Source organism: Ooceraea biroi, chromosome 7 (genome assembly GCF_003672135.1).
Source record: "Ooceraea biroi isolate clonal line C1 chromosome 7, Obir_v5.4, whole genome shotgun sequence".
NCBI lineage: Eukaryota > Metazoa > Arthropoda > Insecta > Hymenoptera > Formicidae > Ooceraea > Ooceraea biroi.
In genome coordinates, this window is record NC_039512.1 from 4,426,041 (window position 1) to 4,442,072 (window position 16,032).

At 34.9% G+C, this 16,032-nt stretch overlaps 3 protein-coding genes across 6 annotated transcripts; 1 reads left to right on the forward strand and 2 right to left on the reverse strand.

Moving 5' to 3' along the window:
* Positions 1 to 509: 509 nt before the first annotated feature.
* LOC105277547 (sodium/potassium/calcium exchanger 4) lies at positions 510 to 7,217 on the reverse strand. Its single transcript, XM_020031102.2, has 6 exons — positions 6,105 to 7,217; positions 5,045 to 5,580; positions 3,473 to 3,713; positions 2,614 to 2,802; positions 2,174 to 2,479; positions 510 to 2,018 (listed from the first exon to the last, which is right to left on the reverse strand). The coding sequence occupies exons 1-6, from the start codon at positions 6,202 to 6,204 to the stop codon at positions 1,705 to 1,707; spliced, it is 1,686 nt and encodes a 561-aa protein (XP_019886661.1). The 5' UTR covers positions 6,205 to 7,217; the 3' UTR covers positions 510 to 1,704.
* A 428-nt stretch (positions 7,218 to 7,645) lies between these two features.
* LOC105277548 (polyglutamine-binding protein 1) lies at positions 7,646 to 9,356 on the reverse strand. The gene is made up of 6 exons (XM_020031103.2): positions 9,287 to 9,356; positions 8,936 to 9,045; positions 8,658 to 8,833; positions 8,344 to 8,524; positions 8,065 to 8,228; positions 7,646 to 7,928 (listed from the first exon to the last, which is right to left on the reverse strand). The coding sequence occupies exons 1-6, from the start codon at positions 9,354 to 9,356 to the stop codon at positions 7,736 to 7,738; spliced, it is 894 nt and encodes a 297-aa protein (XP_019886662.1). The 3' UTR covers positions 7,646 to 7,735.
* Positions 9,357 to 9,828: 472 nt separating this feature from the next.
* On the forward strand, positions 9,829 to 14,159 carry LOC105277549 (cdc42 homolog). Of its 4 annotated transcripts, XR_893644.3 has the most exons (6): positions 9,965 to 10,083; positions 11,204 to 11,403; positions 11,559 to 11,668; positions 11,828 to 12,025; positions 12,195 to 12,339; positions 12,883 to 14,159. XR_893644.3 is itself a non-coding variant. In XM_011335966.3 (5 exons), the coding sequence occupies exons 2-5, from the start codon at positions 11,226 to 11,228 to the stop codon at positions 12,282 to 12,284; spliced, it is 576 nt and encodes a 191-aa protein (XP_011334268.1). In that variant the 5' UTR covers positions 9,829 to 9,946; positions 11,204 to 11,225; the 3' UTR covers positions 12,285 to 14,156. The 4 variants fall into 4 exon arrangements, 3 of the variants coding, with proteins under 3 accessions (XP_011334268.1, XP_011334267.1, XP_011334269.1); XM_011335966.3 differs by lacking the exon at positions 9,965 to 10,083 and adding an exon at positions 9,829 to 9,946 and having other exon boundaries at positions 12,195 to 14,156; XM_011335965.3 differs by having other exon boundaries at positions 9,966 to 10,083; positions 12,195 to 14,158.
* Positions 14,160 to 16,032: the final 1,873 nt, after the last annotated feature.

Here is a 16,032-nt window from a genome sequence, read left to right on the forward strand (position 1 = left end):
TCCTTGAAATGTACCCTCGATGTCCACTGCTAAGAGGATGTTTTAATGGTCATTGGGCATATATCCATAGGGTGACTGGTGACATCCTGGATGACCAAGGGGACCAATGCTGCGATGGGCATCTCACTATTGTCGCTGTGTCCTCAATGATCATAGGGACCATTGCTGTGCTACTTGACGTATACCTGTTATTGCTGGATACGTCAAATACCGATACTATTTCGGCATATTTGCAAACATGTGATTTCCATACAGGAATATTTCGATGATGGGTAAAATTAAGATACATTTTAATGATATTGTGAGATTATACTACCTTGGAATTTCAATGCATGTGACAAGTGTAAATATGCGAGAAGTACTTGTATGTACATACTCTTTAATTTGGAGACATTACAAGATCACATCAACAATGTGCTATATCATATTACAGAGAAATGTATATTGTATTATATCACAGAGAGAATTCACATATAAGGATAAAATGGGAGTTTGAGATTGTATTTTAGTCGAAAATATATTCAATAATAATAACTACAATATATAATGTACGCATTTGAAGCACGTAACATTCATATGTAAAATAAATACTTGAAAAACAGAGCTGGACTCCCTCTAAGTTGCTTCGTTGCGGTACCTAAAGAGAAGAGCGGTACGCATAATTTGACGTAATGTCCATTGCTTCGTGCTCATAAAATACGGAAAAAATCGACATCAAAAAAGGAATGTCATGCCGTCCGTTTGTAAATATAAAACGGTCACGGTTGAGACCGATTTATACTATAATACATCAGAGTTTGGGATGGGCAATTTTTGCGATATCGAAATTTGCATTTCATTTGCAATTTTCAGCACGATACTTTCCTCCGAGATTACACTTCAATAAACATTACATTTCCGTAAAGCAGTAATAGTAATAAATGGATTTACTTTCAAATATAATTGAACAATATAAAATTTAATTTAAAAAGAAAGATGCGAACGATTGTACTATATCGCAATTGATTGGCCCTCCCCAAAAATAGACATTTCAAAAACACACGTTTGCGTCTTCATGATTTACGGTATTATAACACATACATATAATATAATGTATAAATTATATAATAATTTTTATAATAAAAGCTACAAAAGCTAATCTAGAATGCTGTTATTTTCATTGGAAACCGAAAAATGTGTTAATGTATTTTGTTCAGTTCATGATTCTTTCAATTCAAAGTTATTTAATGTACGAAGTTCAATTTATATCGAAATTTATGTTGAAATCAAATTTATAAGTCCTTTTTTACGTAGGGTCCGTTATAAAAAACATGAAATGGAAGGTAAAATAACAGTCTTTTTAATATGTCATTTTTTTAAATAGAGGAAACAATTTTATTATAAAACCTATTTAAGTAAAAAAGAGCATCCTTCATCGGAATAATTGAAAAATCGATAGAAATATGCATAATATCTATGATCAATAAAAGAAAGGATATCTGGATGACAATATTTCGCGATCTGACAAAAGTGTCTTGCTCGCGTGTAACAGTACAAAGAAAACACATACGATCCAATGAGCGTAGGAATTGTTTTAACTATTATGTCAATATTTTAAATGTATTCTTCAAATTGATAAAATAATTTTGATTTAATCCTGACTTCTCCTTGCATCGACGCATTCAAGTAAACAGCAAAAATCACTGTAAATAACAGTGCAAGAGATTAGCACATAGGTAAGTTTACCCTGTAGAAAACGTTCAACTCGAATAACAGAGCAAATACTAGGAATATCACGTATAATATCAGGCAAATAACACCGACTTTCTTGTTCAATCGATATTTACACAACGCGGTCACCGAGTAAAACGCAATAACGCACACGACGATCGAGAGCACGCTATAACGCAGGGCGCCCGACACGATTTTGATATCCTCCTTGTCCTTGATGATTTTTATCAACCACGGTAAACCGAGGCACAGTAGGATATCAAGCGTGTTCGCACCTAATGTATTGCTCATTGCCATGTCTCCGTTACCTGTAGACAGAAGGATTAATTTGGATCTTAATATTGCATGTTGGAGATTCGATCGCGCGTGCAAATAACACGATAAAGATACGATTTCTCTAGAAGAACTTTACTCAGCAAATGTTCTCGGAATCTCCGTCAAAGCTTCGGAAAAGCTTACTTACCTTGTCTGGAAAGGATCACGATTGACACGAGTTCCGGCATGTTGCCACCGGCGGCTAGGAACGTGATACCCATCACGGAATCCGGGATCCCGATGGTATCGCCGATGACAGTCGTCATCCATGACGACAGATAGGAAGATATCGCGATCCAGATGACGCACATGACGAACGTCAAAAGGTACCAGTTCCTCCACCGTTTATACCTGCTGTCCGGTATGGTAACGAACAAGATTAGTTTTAACGGCCAAACGAAGCAGAACCAGATTTTCGCTAGTGTATTGCCGCTCGGCCACACAAAGGGTGTATCTAGAAACGAGCGTTCATAGCAATTACACTAGTCTGATATGGAAATCCTCTTAGCATCATAGCGATTCTTGTTCAACTTAAGTCCTATCGCATTCAGTCTGTCGATTCAGAAAATGCGTGAGGGTGACATGTACCTGGTTCGGTGTACTCTTCGTCCGCTTGCTCCACCTGCTTCTGCGCTTCTACGCCATTAGCAGAAGGCATAGGCTTCCGAGAGCCATTGCTCCTTAGGCTTTTTCTGTATTCCGCCACGAGTTCACCATGGAAATACGGCCTGTACAGACCGTCAGGCATTGATTGATTTTCTTCCTTGTGTTTAGGAGCTGTCGGATAACAAAGTGCAAAATTCATTCATAGGCAGTCCACGTGTCTCTCTTTAGAGTCTTAGGTGAACGTATACACAGTTATATTGAATTACGCCATCACCTGTCGACAAGTATCACGTGTTAATCTGAAAGATATTGCGAGGGTAGTTACAGTTTCTAATTTAATTTCCGAGCGATCATTCTAACGCTAAATGCAGTCGCAGGGATTTTAATGCTTGCTCTTTATTAAAGACTAAATTAACGGTCGCACCTTATGAATTTATATCACAAAATTCGGATTGAAAAAGATAATTGCATTATCATAAGGTTCAGATAACAATGCAAATTACGATTGGTTTACATATAAAATTATGTTCATAAATATATTACGTGTATTAATTGCATAATTCAAGATATATCGAAATCAAATATCATTTTTGTTTATATATAATATATATATTTTATATATATAAACTATATATAGTAATTAATGCAGTAATTGCACACCAGGTAAGTGCGATTTGATACAAAGAACCAATACAGGAATTTATGCTATACACGTACACAGGCAATCTGCAGTAGATGCTAGCACCCACTAAGAGATCGCTTCGTGGGAAAGCGTATGATACAAATTAGATAAATTATATTATTAATACAAGAGATCTTCAAAAATTTAATAATAACTTACTTTCAGTTTTGGCAAAGACGGTATTGTGGTTGCCAGTGCACAAGTGCGTAAGCTTATTATACCAACGTGCAAACCATTTGCCGCAAAATAATATCATCAAGTAACTAGCGAACAATACCATAAGTATGATCGCTTCGTATAATACAATGTAGCCATCCCACATTACGATCACCAACACGACGACTGATATCACGTAAATTATACTATCCCGAGTTAATATTCGCCATTCTAATGGTATTGCCTGTTGAGGAACGTAAAAAGAATTGCAATTTTACTTTATTCTAGTATATATAATGTGTATATGTTATATATCTTATAAGTGCTATATATTAGATAATATAAATACTGTATTCTAAATTTATTTTCTTATGGCCTCAGTTTTCTTTTACACATATTTTGTTGCACGTATTCTTTTCCCTTTATTAACGTTACTGATAGTATTTTTTTTCTTGATAAGTGTTTCAACTTTATTATAGGTAATTAAAGAAATAATTTTTAAAGATTATTTACATTTGTATGTTTGAATATATTTCTAATCATGTAGTATTTACTTATCGCCTATTTCAAGAAACATATGCATTTTGAGTATTCTGACAAACAGGATACATGTAATAAAGGAAATCTCTAATCTCTTCAATAACAAACTCGTGAAAGTGTTCATTATTTGATGTTAAGGAATATCACGGTGATTGTAATCTAAAAGATTAAAATCTCTTAGATTAAATTAGATTAAAATAAGAGGTTCTCAATTAGTTTGTCAACTTGCAGGTACTAATGTGATATTAAATAAATAAATATTTAAAAAACGATCATGTACGAGACATCATTTCAAATAAGTTTTCGCAAATATTATAAAAATTACAGATATTTATGTATAATTTTCTTGATATTATAGCTTTTTTTAATATAATACATATAATGTTTCTTTTCTAATATACTTTATATTAAAACACTTTATTCTAAAGCAAAGACTTATATTTTCATCCTAATCTTACGTACTTCAAATTTATCGATAATCAATAGATATCTCCGATTAGCTAATCAAAATCACAAGCGTTTTTTTCTTAAACTTGTTTTTAGAAATTATATCCCATAAAAATCTCGTGGACGAGAAATCAGTTAACCACTTATTTTCTTAATAAGTCTTACTGTCAATAACAAGTGAAAGTTCCAAGAATCGTGTTGTGATATTTATATATATCATGTATAAATAGACAATGGTAGATTAATCAGCGAACCTGCCGTAATTACTGTATCATTAAAGGAGCTTACGCAAGCTTCTGCACTGCGATAGAACGACGTTATCACGCCTTTAATCAACAATTCCGTTCTTTTTGTTCTAGCTGTGCTTCTGCATCTTTCCTCGAGGTCTCTGTTCTTCTTCGTTCTAATATAAATATAAAAACATACCTATGTTCTATCTGAAGCTACAGACACACACACATCCACCTATATAGAATATTCTTTGTGTGTGTGTATAATAAACTGATATTTCTGCGGCACATTATCGCTTCGTTACGGTGGTAATTCTTATTATTAACGACAATTGAGTCGATTATACTGAATACTTACGTGAATCGCCGATAACGCGCCGCACGCAGGGGTTGCGAACGTGTTAAAGACCGCTCCACCCATCACGGTACCAACACCAAGGTCGGACTCGGTCAGGAAGGTCCCGACGACGTTCACGAACAGCTCGGGGAAGCAGCTCGCGGTGGCGAGGAAAGTCGCCCCGGCCACGTCACTGCTGATCTTCAGACGTGCGCAAATAATGTCGAGCGCCGGCAGCAGATAATCGTTGCAGACGAATGCCGTCAGGATGAAGCAATACAGCCCGAAGAAGGCGTGAAGTACCACTGCGCCATGACGACGCTCCTCGAACGTGAACACCTCCGGAAACTCCTCGATCGAGCGTGGCGAGCAGTTTTTCGGTGCGCTCTTACTGTCATCCTCCAATGCGGAGGTCGTGACCTCCGTAGTGCCATTCTCCAATGTCTCATAGATAATGCTAGCTACGTCGGGATCGGCCAGCTGCGAGATGTTCTTTGGCAATTTTCCGGAAACCGAAGCTACGAACGAGTTTCCATCTACTAGAGGATACACGGCACCTGTCGAGGAAAAGAATTTTAACTGATTGCATTGAAAAAATGTAAAAATTAAAAATATTTTGATTAGAAATTGAATCTTGAGAGTATAAAAATAAGAAAATTTGCAACTTATGAATAAACTTTGATAAACACCTCTTAATAAATACGCGTAGAAAAAAACATTGCTAATACGGAATATTCTGTAGAAAACTTGGACAGTACTGTTATGCCTGAAAATGGAATAGCCTTAGAAGTTTACATAATTACACAGTGCAAATGCTTATCCATGAAGAGTTTATCGCTTTACACGTCTTTAATCTTCATATCTAATTTCAGTATACATTGTTAAGTGTATAATGAAGGCTGTGTATACCAAACACCCAGTACGTTCCACTAATTTTAATTACTTGATCCGGCGATTTTATATTTTATATTATTTATAACGTTATGAATAAAGAAAGCAGCGGATATGATATTACACGGTGGATGCTACAATACGACATAATTTTTGCACTGCTGGCAAATCTTTCGCAAATGTAACTCACCACTCACGTTGAGGAGTCGCGTAAATCCTAGATTAGCAGCATTATCAGATGGTGCAAGCGCAAGAATGACAACTATCGTCACCGCGATACTGTTGCTCATCCTCGTAAATTCCGCGCAGAGTCGACGAAACGCTCCCGCGACTTGTCAAAGCCGGCTATTAACGATGCGATCACCCGAACGAAATAAGGTAAACTGCTGGTTTTACCACGATAACGGCATTTATGACAAATTCCGTCGATTAGACTCCCTCACTCCTTTCCGCTAACTTTACCCGCAGGGCTTTTATCTTCCTCGGTTGTCGAGTGGAACGAAATTAGATAAAGATACGCGTACAAAAGTCCATCACGCGGATGTACCGATTATCGATCGTTATATACAAATACCTTGGAATACCTTGACCGGCTCCCCCCAATCGGTTTTACATGTACGCTAATGGCATTGCGAGCAAAAACAAATATTTAGCGAATATTTAACGAGTTCCTAGTTTTTATCGTCCCCTGCACGTTTCCTCAAAACAGCGATAAATAATACGCTTCGCAACATTCGTATGGCAGATGTTGATGGCTGACATGATTAACGATGTTTTAATCTTTCATGATCCGATACCTAATTGGACTCGACATGGTATTTCGACCCACTATATAGGGTCTGCGTACAATTGTACGTGTTCCTTTAACAAAGTATACACGTATTTAATGTTGAAGTTTTCATGATATAATTACAATCGATTTAGTTTTCTTATATGAAAAAGAGAAAATTTCTTCCTCTACCTATGAATTATTTTACTAATACATGTTATGATTAAATATTACTAAATTATATATTGGAGTACATGCTACAGGCAATTGCTGTTCATCTGATATTTTACCAATTGACGCAATTGGTATTACCATCGGGATAATCAAAAGAATTATTACGTCAAGAGTAATTTATCAATGCTAATTGACAGCAGCGTATTCCTCGAAATATAATCTTAAAATCTAGTCCGAGCTTATCATGTGTACAAATAATATAAAGAAAGTAAGATAAACCCATAATAAAGATATTCTTAATAATTATAAAAAAATGATATATTTCATGAATATGAAACGGATATGATTGAATAATGTACATATAATGATAAAATGATATACTTCGATACTGTTAATCTATCGTGTAAATATAAGTCTATATTGATTTATGTGATTTCACGTCGCAAATTGAATACGAGATTTTCGTGATTAAAATCTAGGGTTCTTTTATTTCGATTATCTTAACGCACTGTTGATAACGTTTACGTAACAGATAATGCGATAACAGCAATAATCGCATTCAGCTAAAAAGGATGGATTATTCATTGACGCATTTGTTATCAGGTTTTTTTTCTTCCAGAGATATTAAGATGGATAATCCATACAAAGTGCAATATTAAAAATTGAAAGAATTTTGACAAGTGTTTCATAAAAAACGTTAAAAAGAAGTAAAGTGTTTGAGGTCTCTTCAATTCCAAAGACCCAAAGATTATTTATTGCAAAGTACTTTTTTAAAAAAAGGACTTTGTGCACTTTTGACTATATTTTATTATTATCTATTAACATCATCACATAATACATTAAAGTTAAGTTATTATTATTATTATTATTAAGTATATTCATTCCGGCTTTTCGGGAAACGAGACTTTCTGCTTATTCGCCGATTCCGACTCTGTTTTATTAGCCCTGTTCGAGCGAAGTACCGCGCCTGGACTTGGATACGGCCTCATCTGATAAAGAGGCCCCGAAGCGGTTGTGTCAGCACCAGTCTTGGCTTCATTATGTCTAGCCAATCCGTCTGACCATTTTCCCCTACACAATCAAGGATAAGCAAAATTATGTTTAATTAAGCATTACAAAAGTAATAGAAAAGGTTAGTAATAATATTATTAATATAAAAACTAGAAAAGTATTGTTAGTAATAAAAATGCGTATGATGAACGCATACCTGGGAATATCGCTATACGATGCCGGATCCATAGGATCCAACGTACGATCTTTCTTGTCTTTCCCATCAGTTCGATCCGATCTTTGAGGTCTTTTAGCGTCCGGCCCTTTGTATTTTGTACGATTCTCGATCTTTCTATCCTTCTTGGTATCATTTTCCTCTACCTAAGGAATCACAGTGTCGTACAATATTAAATACATTGTATTCCACTTTCGATGTTAATGTAAAACATAAAGCGTGCGGATTTACGATATTACACAGAGAAACATAATTACTAACCTCCATCGGTTCTTGATCGCTAGTGCTGTCATCGCTGGACATGTTGTCGTCCTGATCGCCCGCCTTCAAATGCAACTCCTCGCGCAGTTGGGACGCGGGTTGCGATATTTGGCATTTGGGATGTCCCGGTGGCAGCCAGGATACCAAATCCGACGACCAATCCCAATAATAATGTTGCCCACTGCAAACAGAATCGGAAACACGAAAATAAAATTGATTACGATTATCCAATTAGTGATGGAAAATCAATGTCAACTGTGTTGGAGACAGCGCGATATTTATTCAGTAAAACTGAAAGAAGTGTCAAAATTTACCATCCAGGATCGTAAACAGCTTTCCAAGTTTCTGGCAGGGGATACTTCTGAAGTAGCTTCATCTGTCGCTTCATATATTTGTCCGAGGGTTGCATGCGTCCCAGTCCCCATAATTCTTTACATTTTTTTGTACATTCATGGTAAATGTTATATTTATTAGGGCATCCGCTGTAACCCTAATTAAAAGATTCTTAGGAATGTTAACAACTTTTAAAATTGTTATAGTAAAAAGTTTGTTACATAAGAATTTTCATAATCTGATTTTGGATCATACGTACCATAAACTTTTGGGATATATCAATTTGATTAATTTCTTCTTTTGTGTTGTCATAATCTTCAGCTATTACTTCCTCGTGCACCTTCTTTTTCGCTTCTTTTTTCCCAGATTCTACAAAGTGAATTTAATTTAACGTTATGAATGTCTACGATCAAACGTATGTAATCATTATACATATGTATATATGGAAATAATATAACGTTATAATAATGAATGTAACTAAATATGTAAGATGTGGGTGAATGTGTATCACATGTATTACAATCGCAAAGCGGACACAAATTGATATAAGATGTGCAGTAAAAGTGTCAAAAAATTTATTGCTCGATCGCAGCGTTAGGGTTAGAGATACCATGCTTTTCGGATCCAGTGATTAATCCCCGTTTTGCGAGACGCGCGGCTAATGCAGCTGGCAGAGGCATTTTTGTTTAATTCTTCGTCATTCAAACCGTCAGTAAATTTATCGCGATATACAGCATAACGGAAGCGCCAAGATGCAATTGCGGCTTGACATTTCACTGCAAGACTTCACGCATCCACGATTGTTTACAAATGGTGCACAAACACGGTGTAAGAGTGACGTAGACTCGAGGAGCGTTGGCAATCTTCTCGTACAATCAGAAAACCCCTATCGGAGAAAAAATCAAACATATCAAGAGACTTGTAAATTGATTTTACAAACTGCAGTTCTTAAAATGACTGGCTTCGACAGAGAAAAATCATTACAGTACATTAACAATGCTTTTAAACCATTAAAAATATCTGCTCGATATTTTTTCTGAATTATTTTCAGCTCGTCTTCAGTCGTCCAGTAAGCTTCATCTCTCTTTGCTGAATTCAGCCAATCAACGCGCCGCATCATGCTGAACCGCAGCCTGAACGTATGAGCGGAGCAGAAGAGGATTGCGACCGCACTGTGAAGTGGTCGCAGGGTTCACTCGAGTCACTACTCATCTAGTGAAGCTACGTGCTCCGTGACGATAAAGTGTCCAGTGTCGACGCCCAGTTGCGTGTGAGTGTTTAACTTAAATTTTGCACATCTGCTTTGGCCGCGCTTTGGCTCGTCGCTGATACACGGCCGCCGTCGGGAAATTCGATTCTGCGTGCGTCGCGCGTCGCTGCCGCCGCGCGATCTCGCCGTATGGAGAGGTGTATTTGACATAATGCTCAAAATGGCGACTCCAAAAACAATAATTCTCCAGGGTGCCCGTGTGCCACTTCGCGGACGGCTTCCCGGTCGCGTCTGCTTCTAGTCGCGAATTTACGATCTCTCGCGTTCGGCCGCGCGCATAAACGCGCGGAGCTCCGTGCCGTCGAGTTGTTGAGCCGCGCTCAAGTTTTCAAGAAAGTCGGCGAAACAGCCGAGCGAGCGTGTCCGCACGTCGGCCTTTCGCCGATCGCGAGTCAGTGAAACTGCAACTTGCAGCGGTATTATCGCGCGCGAAAGAGCTTCGCACGCAATAATCTGTCACTCGGCGGTTCCGTCCAGTTGCTCCATGCGCAATCAGATAATTGATCGCGCGCTTATCTGAACGTTTGTTTCTGCCGGTATCCGTGATCCGTGCGGCACTGCGAGCTGCAACTGCGGTTTCGGCTCCAGTTTGAGAGATTTGCCTTCGTGAGGTAGAATCACGTCGACCGGCTGATGTTGAATCTTATTTGTGCGATCTTCCGTTGAATTCAATCTGTTAAAAATATATCTGTTAAGAGTAAGATAAGATTATTAAGAATGATACGTGAAGAGCGCATTCCCATCACTGTCAGTTGTTGAGAAGAATAGGATTGAAATGATAGTTTAGTTCATATATAATAAGTCGTAGAAATATGCACCGTAATAATAATCGTATCTTAATTGCTACTTAAAGAATCTTTAAGATATAAATAAGAGATAAATAAGTTATAACAATTTGTTATAAAATTTGGTATAATCAAATAATTTTATTTTTGCTACGTTTAATTAGAAGATTGAGTAAATATCGTATTTTTATTCCTATGAGATTTACTCATATTTTGATCCATATTAGTGATAGTACAAGCGTTATTTTACAATTAATACAAGTCGCTAATAAATATCATAATTATTATTTTTAAAATATTATAATTAGTAATATAATACGCGTTTTGTACGTTGATAATATTATGTTTATTTATGTTATATATCTTTACCAAAAGACTATCAAAAACAAATTAATAGCTATTATATTCTAATTTTTAAGAATTAAGAGATAAAAAACTAATAAAATTTCTGCTTGCTTTCTTTCCTTTACAGACAGCATTTGGAAGAATTGAAAATGCAGACAATAAAGTGTGTTGTAGTGGGAGACGGGGCAGTTGGTAAAACTTGTTTATTAATCTCCTACACCACAAATAAATTTCCATCGGAATATGTTCCAACAGTATTTGACAATTATGCAGTCACTGTTATGATTGGCGGTGAACCATATACATTAGGATTATTTGATACAGCTGGTAAATAGTATTATTAATATGTGTATAGTGTATAACAGTATTAAAAACAAATTATTTTAAACTATCGAATTTAATATTAAATTCCATGTTGTACATTGACAATAAAGCAAATTTATATTGGTAACATTTTACTTATGCTTTGAAATATTTTACAGGTCAGGAAGACTACGATCGTCTGCGTCCATTAAGTTACCCACAAACTGATGTATTTCTTGTGTGCTTCTCAGTTGTATCGCCGTCATCGTTCGAAAACGTTAAAGAAAAGGTATGAAAAATCAATCATTACCATGTATGAAACATTTATTACATCTGTCGAAAAATTAGATTCATTAGACATTACTGAGTAGTTGCTAGCGACAAACTTGTTAATCTAAAACGATATTACTAACTGTGTCTTATTTTGCATATTTTAATGTATTAACAGTGGGTACCAGAAATAACGCATCACTGTCAAAAAACGCCGTTTTTGTTGGTCGGTACGCAAATTGATTTACGAGACGATGCGGCGACGATCGAAAAGCTTGCGAAGAACAAGCAAAAAGCAATTTCCGGTGAACAAGGAGAGAAGCTTGCTAAGGAATTAAAAGCTGTAAAATATGTCGAATGTAGCGCTCTTACACAGGTATGATACTCCTCTTTTTCACGTTATTTATTTTATTTAATTTGATAAATATAGTTCGTAATTTCATAAATATTAATAAATATTAAATCTTTTAGTATCGAACAGAATAATCATTTTCTTATTGTCTATAAAACTGAATAATTTGTATAATGCAAGTTATTAATTTCAGAAAGGACTTAAGAATGTATTTGATGAGGCAATATTAGCGGCTTTGGAGCCTCCGGAACCTGTCAGAAGAAGAAGGTGTACCATTTTGTAGGAGGTGTTTGGTTTTTTTTTATAAAAAGAATGTTAGTTCTACAGTGACTAAGACTGTAAGTTTTCTCATACACACTGCATGCGAAAGGTTTTACAGTGATGATTGTTAAATCCTAAGGCATATAATAAGTATTTTTTAACATTGACGGCATGTACGTGGATACGAAGCAATCTTTACCTGTATTGGCATTACGTAAATTTTATAATTGTAAAATTATAATTGTAATTATTAAATATTATCAATTTGCCTTGTGTAATGAATGTTACACCAGCATATCACATCATTCCGCGCGTCTCTGTATTTGCACTCCAACGATCAAATGTGTGGATTGTCTGGAAAGAAAAGAAAAGAAAAATACTGAACTCGTTTTTCTAAGCAAATAAATAATTTCATTCCATCAACAATTTTTACATTCTATCAATAATGTACAAACAAATCGTTTCATGTATTCGAAAGGAAAGTTTACTTTATATAACTTATTATTTTATATAAATTATGATACGACATGCACGTATATGCAAGTGTAATGCTATTGACTCTCATATTTTACGACGTATTTTGTGCACATGCTAATTAAAAGTTTTTTACATTTTTATAGGTGAGAACCAATACTCGCCTCTTAACGTTCCGGACTCTTAAAATCAATACCTAATATATATATATTCCCACACTCGCTACAAGTGCAAATATTAGATTATCTATCAATTTAATAGATTTAATTGTTCAACGAGCCAGTGAGTTTTGCGTTTCAGCTCACGGAAAGCGATTAAATGAGAATTATGATAGAATATTATACAACATACAACATTGCTATTATATAGTCTCTGAAACAAGGAGGAAAGAAAAAATTCTCTCTATTGTGGGATCATGTGCAGAAGCACTGCACGAGCGCGTGTCTCTATACATAATTATATTTTATAAGATCTGTAAAACTGTTTTGGTGGCCATATCGATATGTTATCATTAAAACAAATAATTATGTTAATATATATTTTTGATTAGTTTAATGTATGTCCTATGTATTGCGCAACTGAATTCTTTAGTTATAGTCCCGTACGATTTAGTTATGTGTAAGGTTCCTTATATGAAAATTCTTATAAAATACAAATAACTATTATTTCGATAACTTGTACAAAATACGTTACACTAAAGATACAATAGAAAATATCAGGATTGGATAAATTTGTTTAATGATTGTATTTTCTACATTGAAAACTAAACAATAGCCTAAAAAAATGCGGAATGTTTTGGTATCAGGTAAAAGTCCACAGATCGAGCATGGAACCGCAGATTTTTATTGGCCGATGCATTTTGTCTATACAAGATCATTTAAATAAATTTAGATTTATTCGATTATTATTTCTACTCAGTTTTGTGTTATTGTAAATATTCTCGTTTCTATCGAGTTAAATATTGTATTACAGTCTGCCATAGATTTTGTACGTCGGCTTATCACTCGTAAGCAAATGTGATTTCGGACGGAGATTAAATATGTTCACAAGGTAATAATAAAAAACTCTTAAGTAAATGAATTTTTTGGATATGTAAAGAAATTTATTTTGTTTAGGGATGCTAAAATAAGTTGGATTAATGAGATAAGTTAATGGTAATTCGTACTATAATCATACTGCGTATAAAGTATGAATTAAAAATTAAATTTAGCAGGTAATGTATAAGTGTCCGAAAATTCTTATAAGAATATTATAAGATGTGCGCGCGTGCGTGAGTGCGTGTATTATTTGCCAAGAAGGATATTTATACGTTTCTATCATAACTGAAAGATGAGTTTTTTGTATACATTGATATTTGAGAGAGAGAGGAAGAAAGTCACTTTTGATTCTAGATTTATAAGAATAAAGATAATTTAAAATACGATAACTCATCTGTTTATATCCCCGATACTGAAATAAATACAAATTACTTCATTATATCTTTTAAAGCGATGTGCAGTTGGACAAAAACGTTTCACAAACACGTAAAAGTAAGTAAAGGTGCCACTTTAGCAAAAAACGGTGTCGTTTTTTGCTAAAGATACTGAAAAATTCTGAGTTATTTAATATGTATGATATTTCTAAAAATTCATAATGTGAACCTTTTTTTTAATAGAAATTGCTTTTAAAGATGGGTAAATTTCTTTTTCATTCTGTAAGGATCACTACAACGTGTAATTAATTTACGTTTGTCATAAAGATGACTGTGGTATCGATTCGTACATTATTATCGGATACGTGAGTTCGATGCAATGAATATAAGTGATTCTATGGGATCTCGTTGCGGATACCACTACATACATGCAAGTATAATTTTTTTCTCTCCTAGATGACATAATCCAATTGAGGTGACCGCGCAACGTAAACCGAGTTAATTGGAGCATGCATACTGGATCTTTTGTGTAGAATTCACAAGCTAACACGGACATTCTACAATTTATCTAGACAATTGTTATAGCCGTTTTCTCATTTGTCCGGTATAAAAGCCGAGAAAATAATATCGCTTTTACGAACGAGAACTTTTATATATATATATATATATATATATATATATATATATATATATATAATGTGGATCATATAAATCATATGCGATTGTTAGAGCCAGTAATAAATAGAAATTTAATAATGCAAATGCAAATTTAATAATGCAAATAGCAATGCTTTGTTCTCAGAGATATTACACGTAGGATTATTTCTGATTTTATGTAATAATTGCAAGGAATGATTCCTGAAACCGTGCTGAGTAAGGATTGTTACGCAACTCTGCATCCTATTACTAACGATATATTATAGACTAAACAGGAAAAACATGGAATACGTTGTCCAATGGAATGTATGGAAAAGTATGGAAGTTTTAAGTTGAGAACAAATGTTTTGAAGTGTTTTACAACTCTATATGTGTGTGTGTGTGTGTGTGTGTGTGTGTGTGTGTGTGTGCGTGGTTTATAAATAATCATGCAACATAACATAATATATGATAATTAGACTTATGCAGAATATAAGATATAATTATAGTGAATTATAGTTATAGTATAATTATAGGATAACTTAATTAGGATAATTACAACAAGTGGATAATTATAACACTTAAAAATATGCGGAAAGAGGTAAAAATTCTACAATAAACATATATATTAAATCATTAATGCAAAAATATAAGATGATACGTAAACTTGCGTGTAACTGTATAAGCGAAAATACAAAAACAGAATAATAAATATAGAAAAGAAATATAGAAAACTTTCTAATTCAAGAATCTAATATATTTTGAAATAGAATCTTTTTAAATTCATATACGCGAATTATTTTCTCAATTGCGTGATTATTATGTATTATGTAAAATGTACGTATTTAGTTTTGTAAGGGCTGAGAAAACAAGAATTATACGGGGAGAGATATGTCGATCCCGGAGACCCTTATATTGCGAGATGTCCTGCAACCTTTAAGGTCAGGAACGTAACATTTGACATTTTTCGCAGGGAAGTGCCTACAAAGGTCTGCAGCGGTGTAGGGTCCACCCCTAACAGAAATGACAAGGGTCCGCATAATGGAATTCGCGAATCGTTGGTTTCCACGCGTGGACGTGAAAGGTGATGCCTCCTTTTTATTATATATATGAAGGACGGTCAAGGGAAAATTGGCGGAATGTGAATCGCGCGGAGCGTTTAGCGTTTCCTCTCCCTCTCCCTCTCGCTCTTGGTCGACATTTCCGACCTATTTCAAGCCGCATGCCATGCAGCACGCATCGACAAGAC

What these genes read in the sequence shown, in the direction of transcription:
- LOC105277547 (XM_020031102.2), bottom strand. Translation starts at nt 6,204, where the DNA reads ATGAGCAACAGTATCGCGGTGACGATAGTTGTCATTCTTGCGCTTGCA. An exon ending in GCGACTCCTCAACGTGAGTG is followed by an intron (nt 5,581 to 6,104) that starts GTGAGTTACATT and finishes TTTCCTCGACAG; the next exon opens with GTGCCGTGTATCCTCTAGTA. An exon ending in CGTCTTTGCCAAAACTGAAA is followed by an intron (nt 2,803 to 3,472) that starts GTAAGTTATTAT and finishes GTTATCCGACAG; the next exon opens with CTCCTAAACACAAGGAAGAA.
- LOC105277548 (XM_020031103.2), bottom strand. Translation starts at nt 9,356, where the DNA reads ATGCCTCTGCCAGCTGCATTAGCCGCGCGTCTCGCAAAACGGGGATTA. An exon ending in GCTGTTTACGATCCTGGATG is followed by an intron (nt 8,525 to 8,657) that starts GTAAATTTTGAC and finishes TTCTGTTTGCAG; the next exon opens with TGGGCAACATTATTATTGGG. An exon ending in TCGTATAGCGATATTCCCAG is followed by an intron (nt 7,929 to 8,064) that starts GTATGCGTTCAT and finishes TTGATTGTGTAG; the next exon opens with GGGAAAATGGTCAGACGGAT.
- LOC105277549 (XM_011335965.3), top strand. An exon ending in AGGATTATTTGATACAGCTG is followed by an intron (nt 11,404 to 11,558) that starts GTAAATAGTATT and finishes AATATTTTACAG; the next exon opens with GTCAGGAAGACTACGATCGT. An exon ending in AATGTAGCGCTCTTACACAG is followed by an intron (nt 12,026 to 12,194) that starts GTATGATACTCC and finishes TATTAATTTCAG; the next exon opens with AAAGGACTTAAGAATGTATT.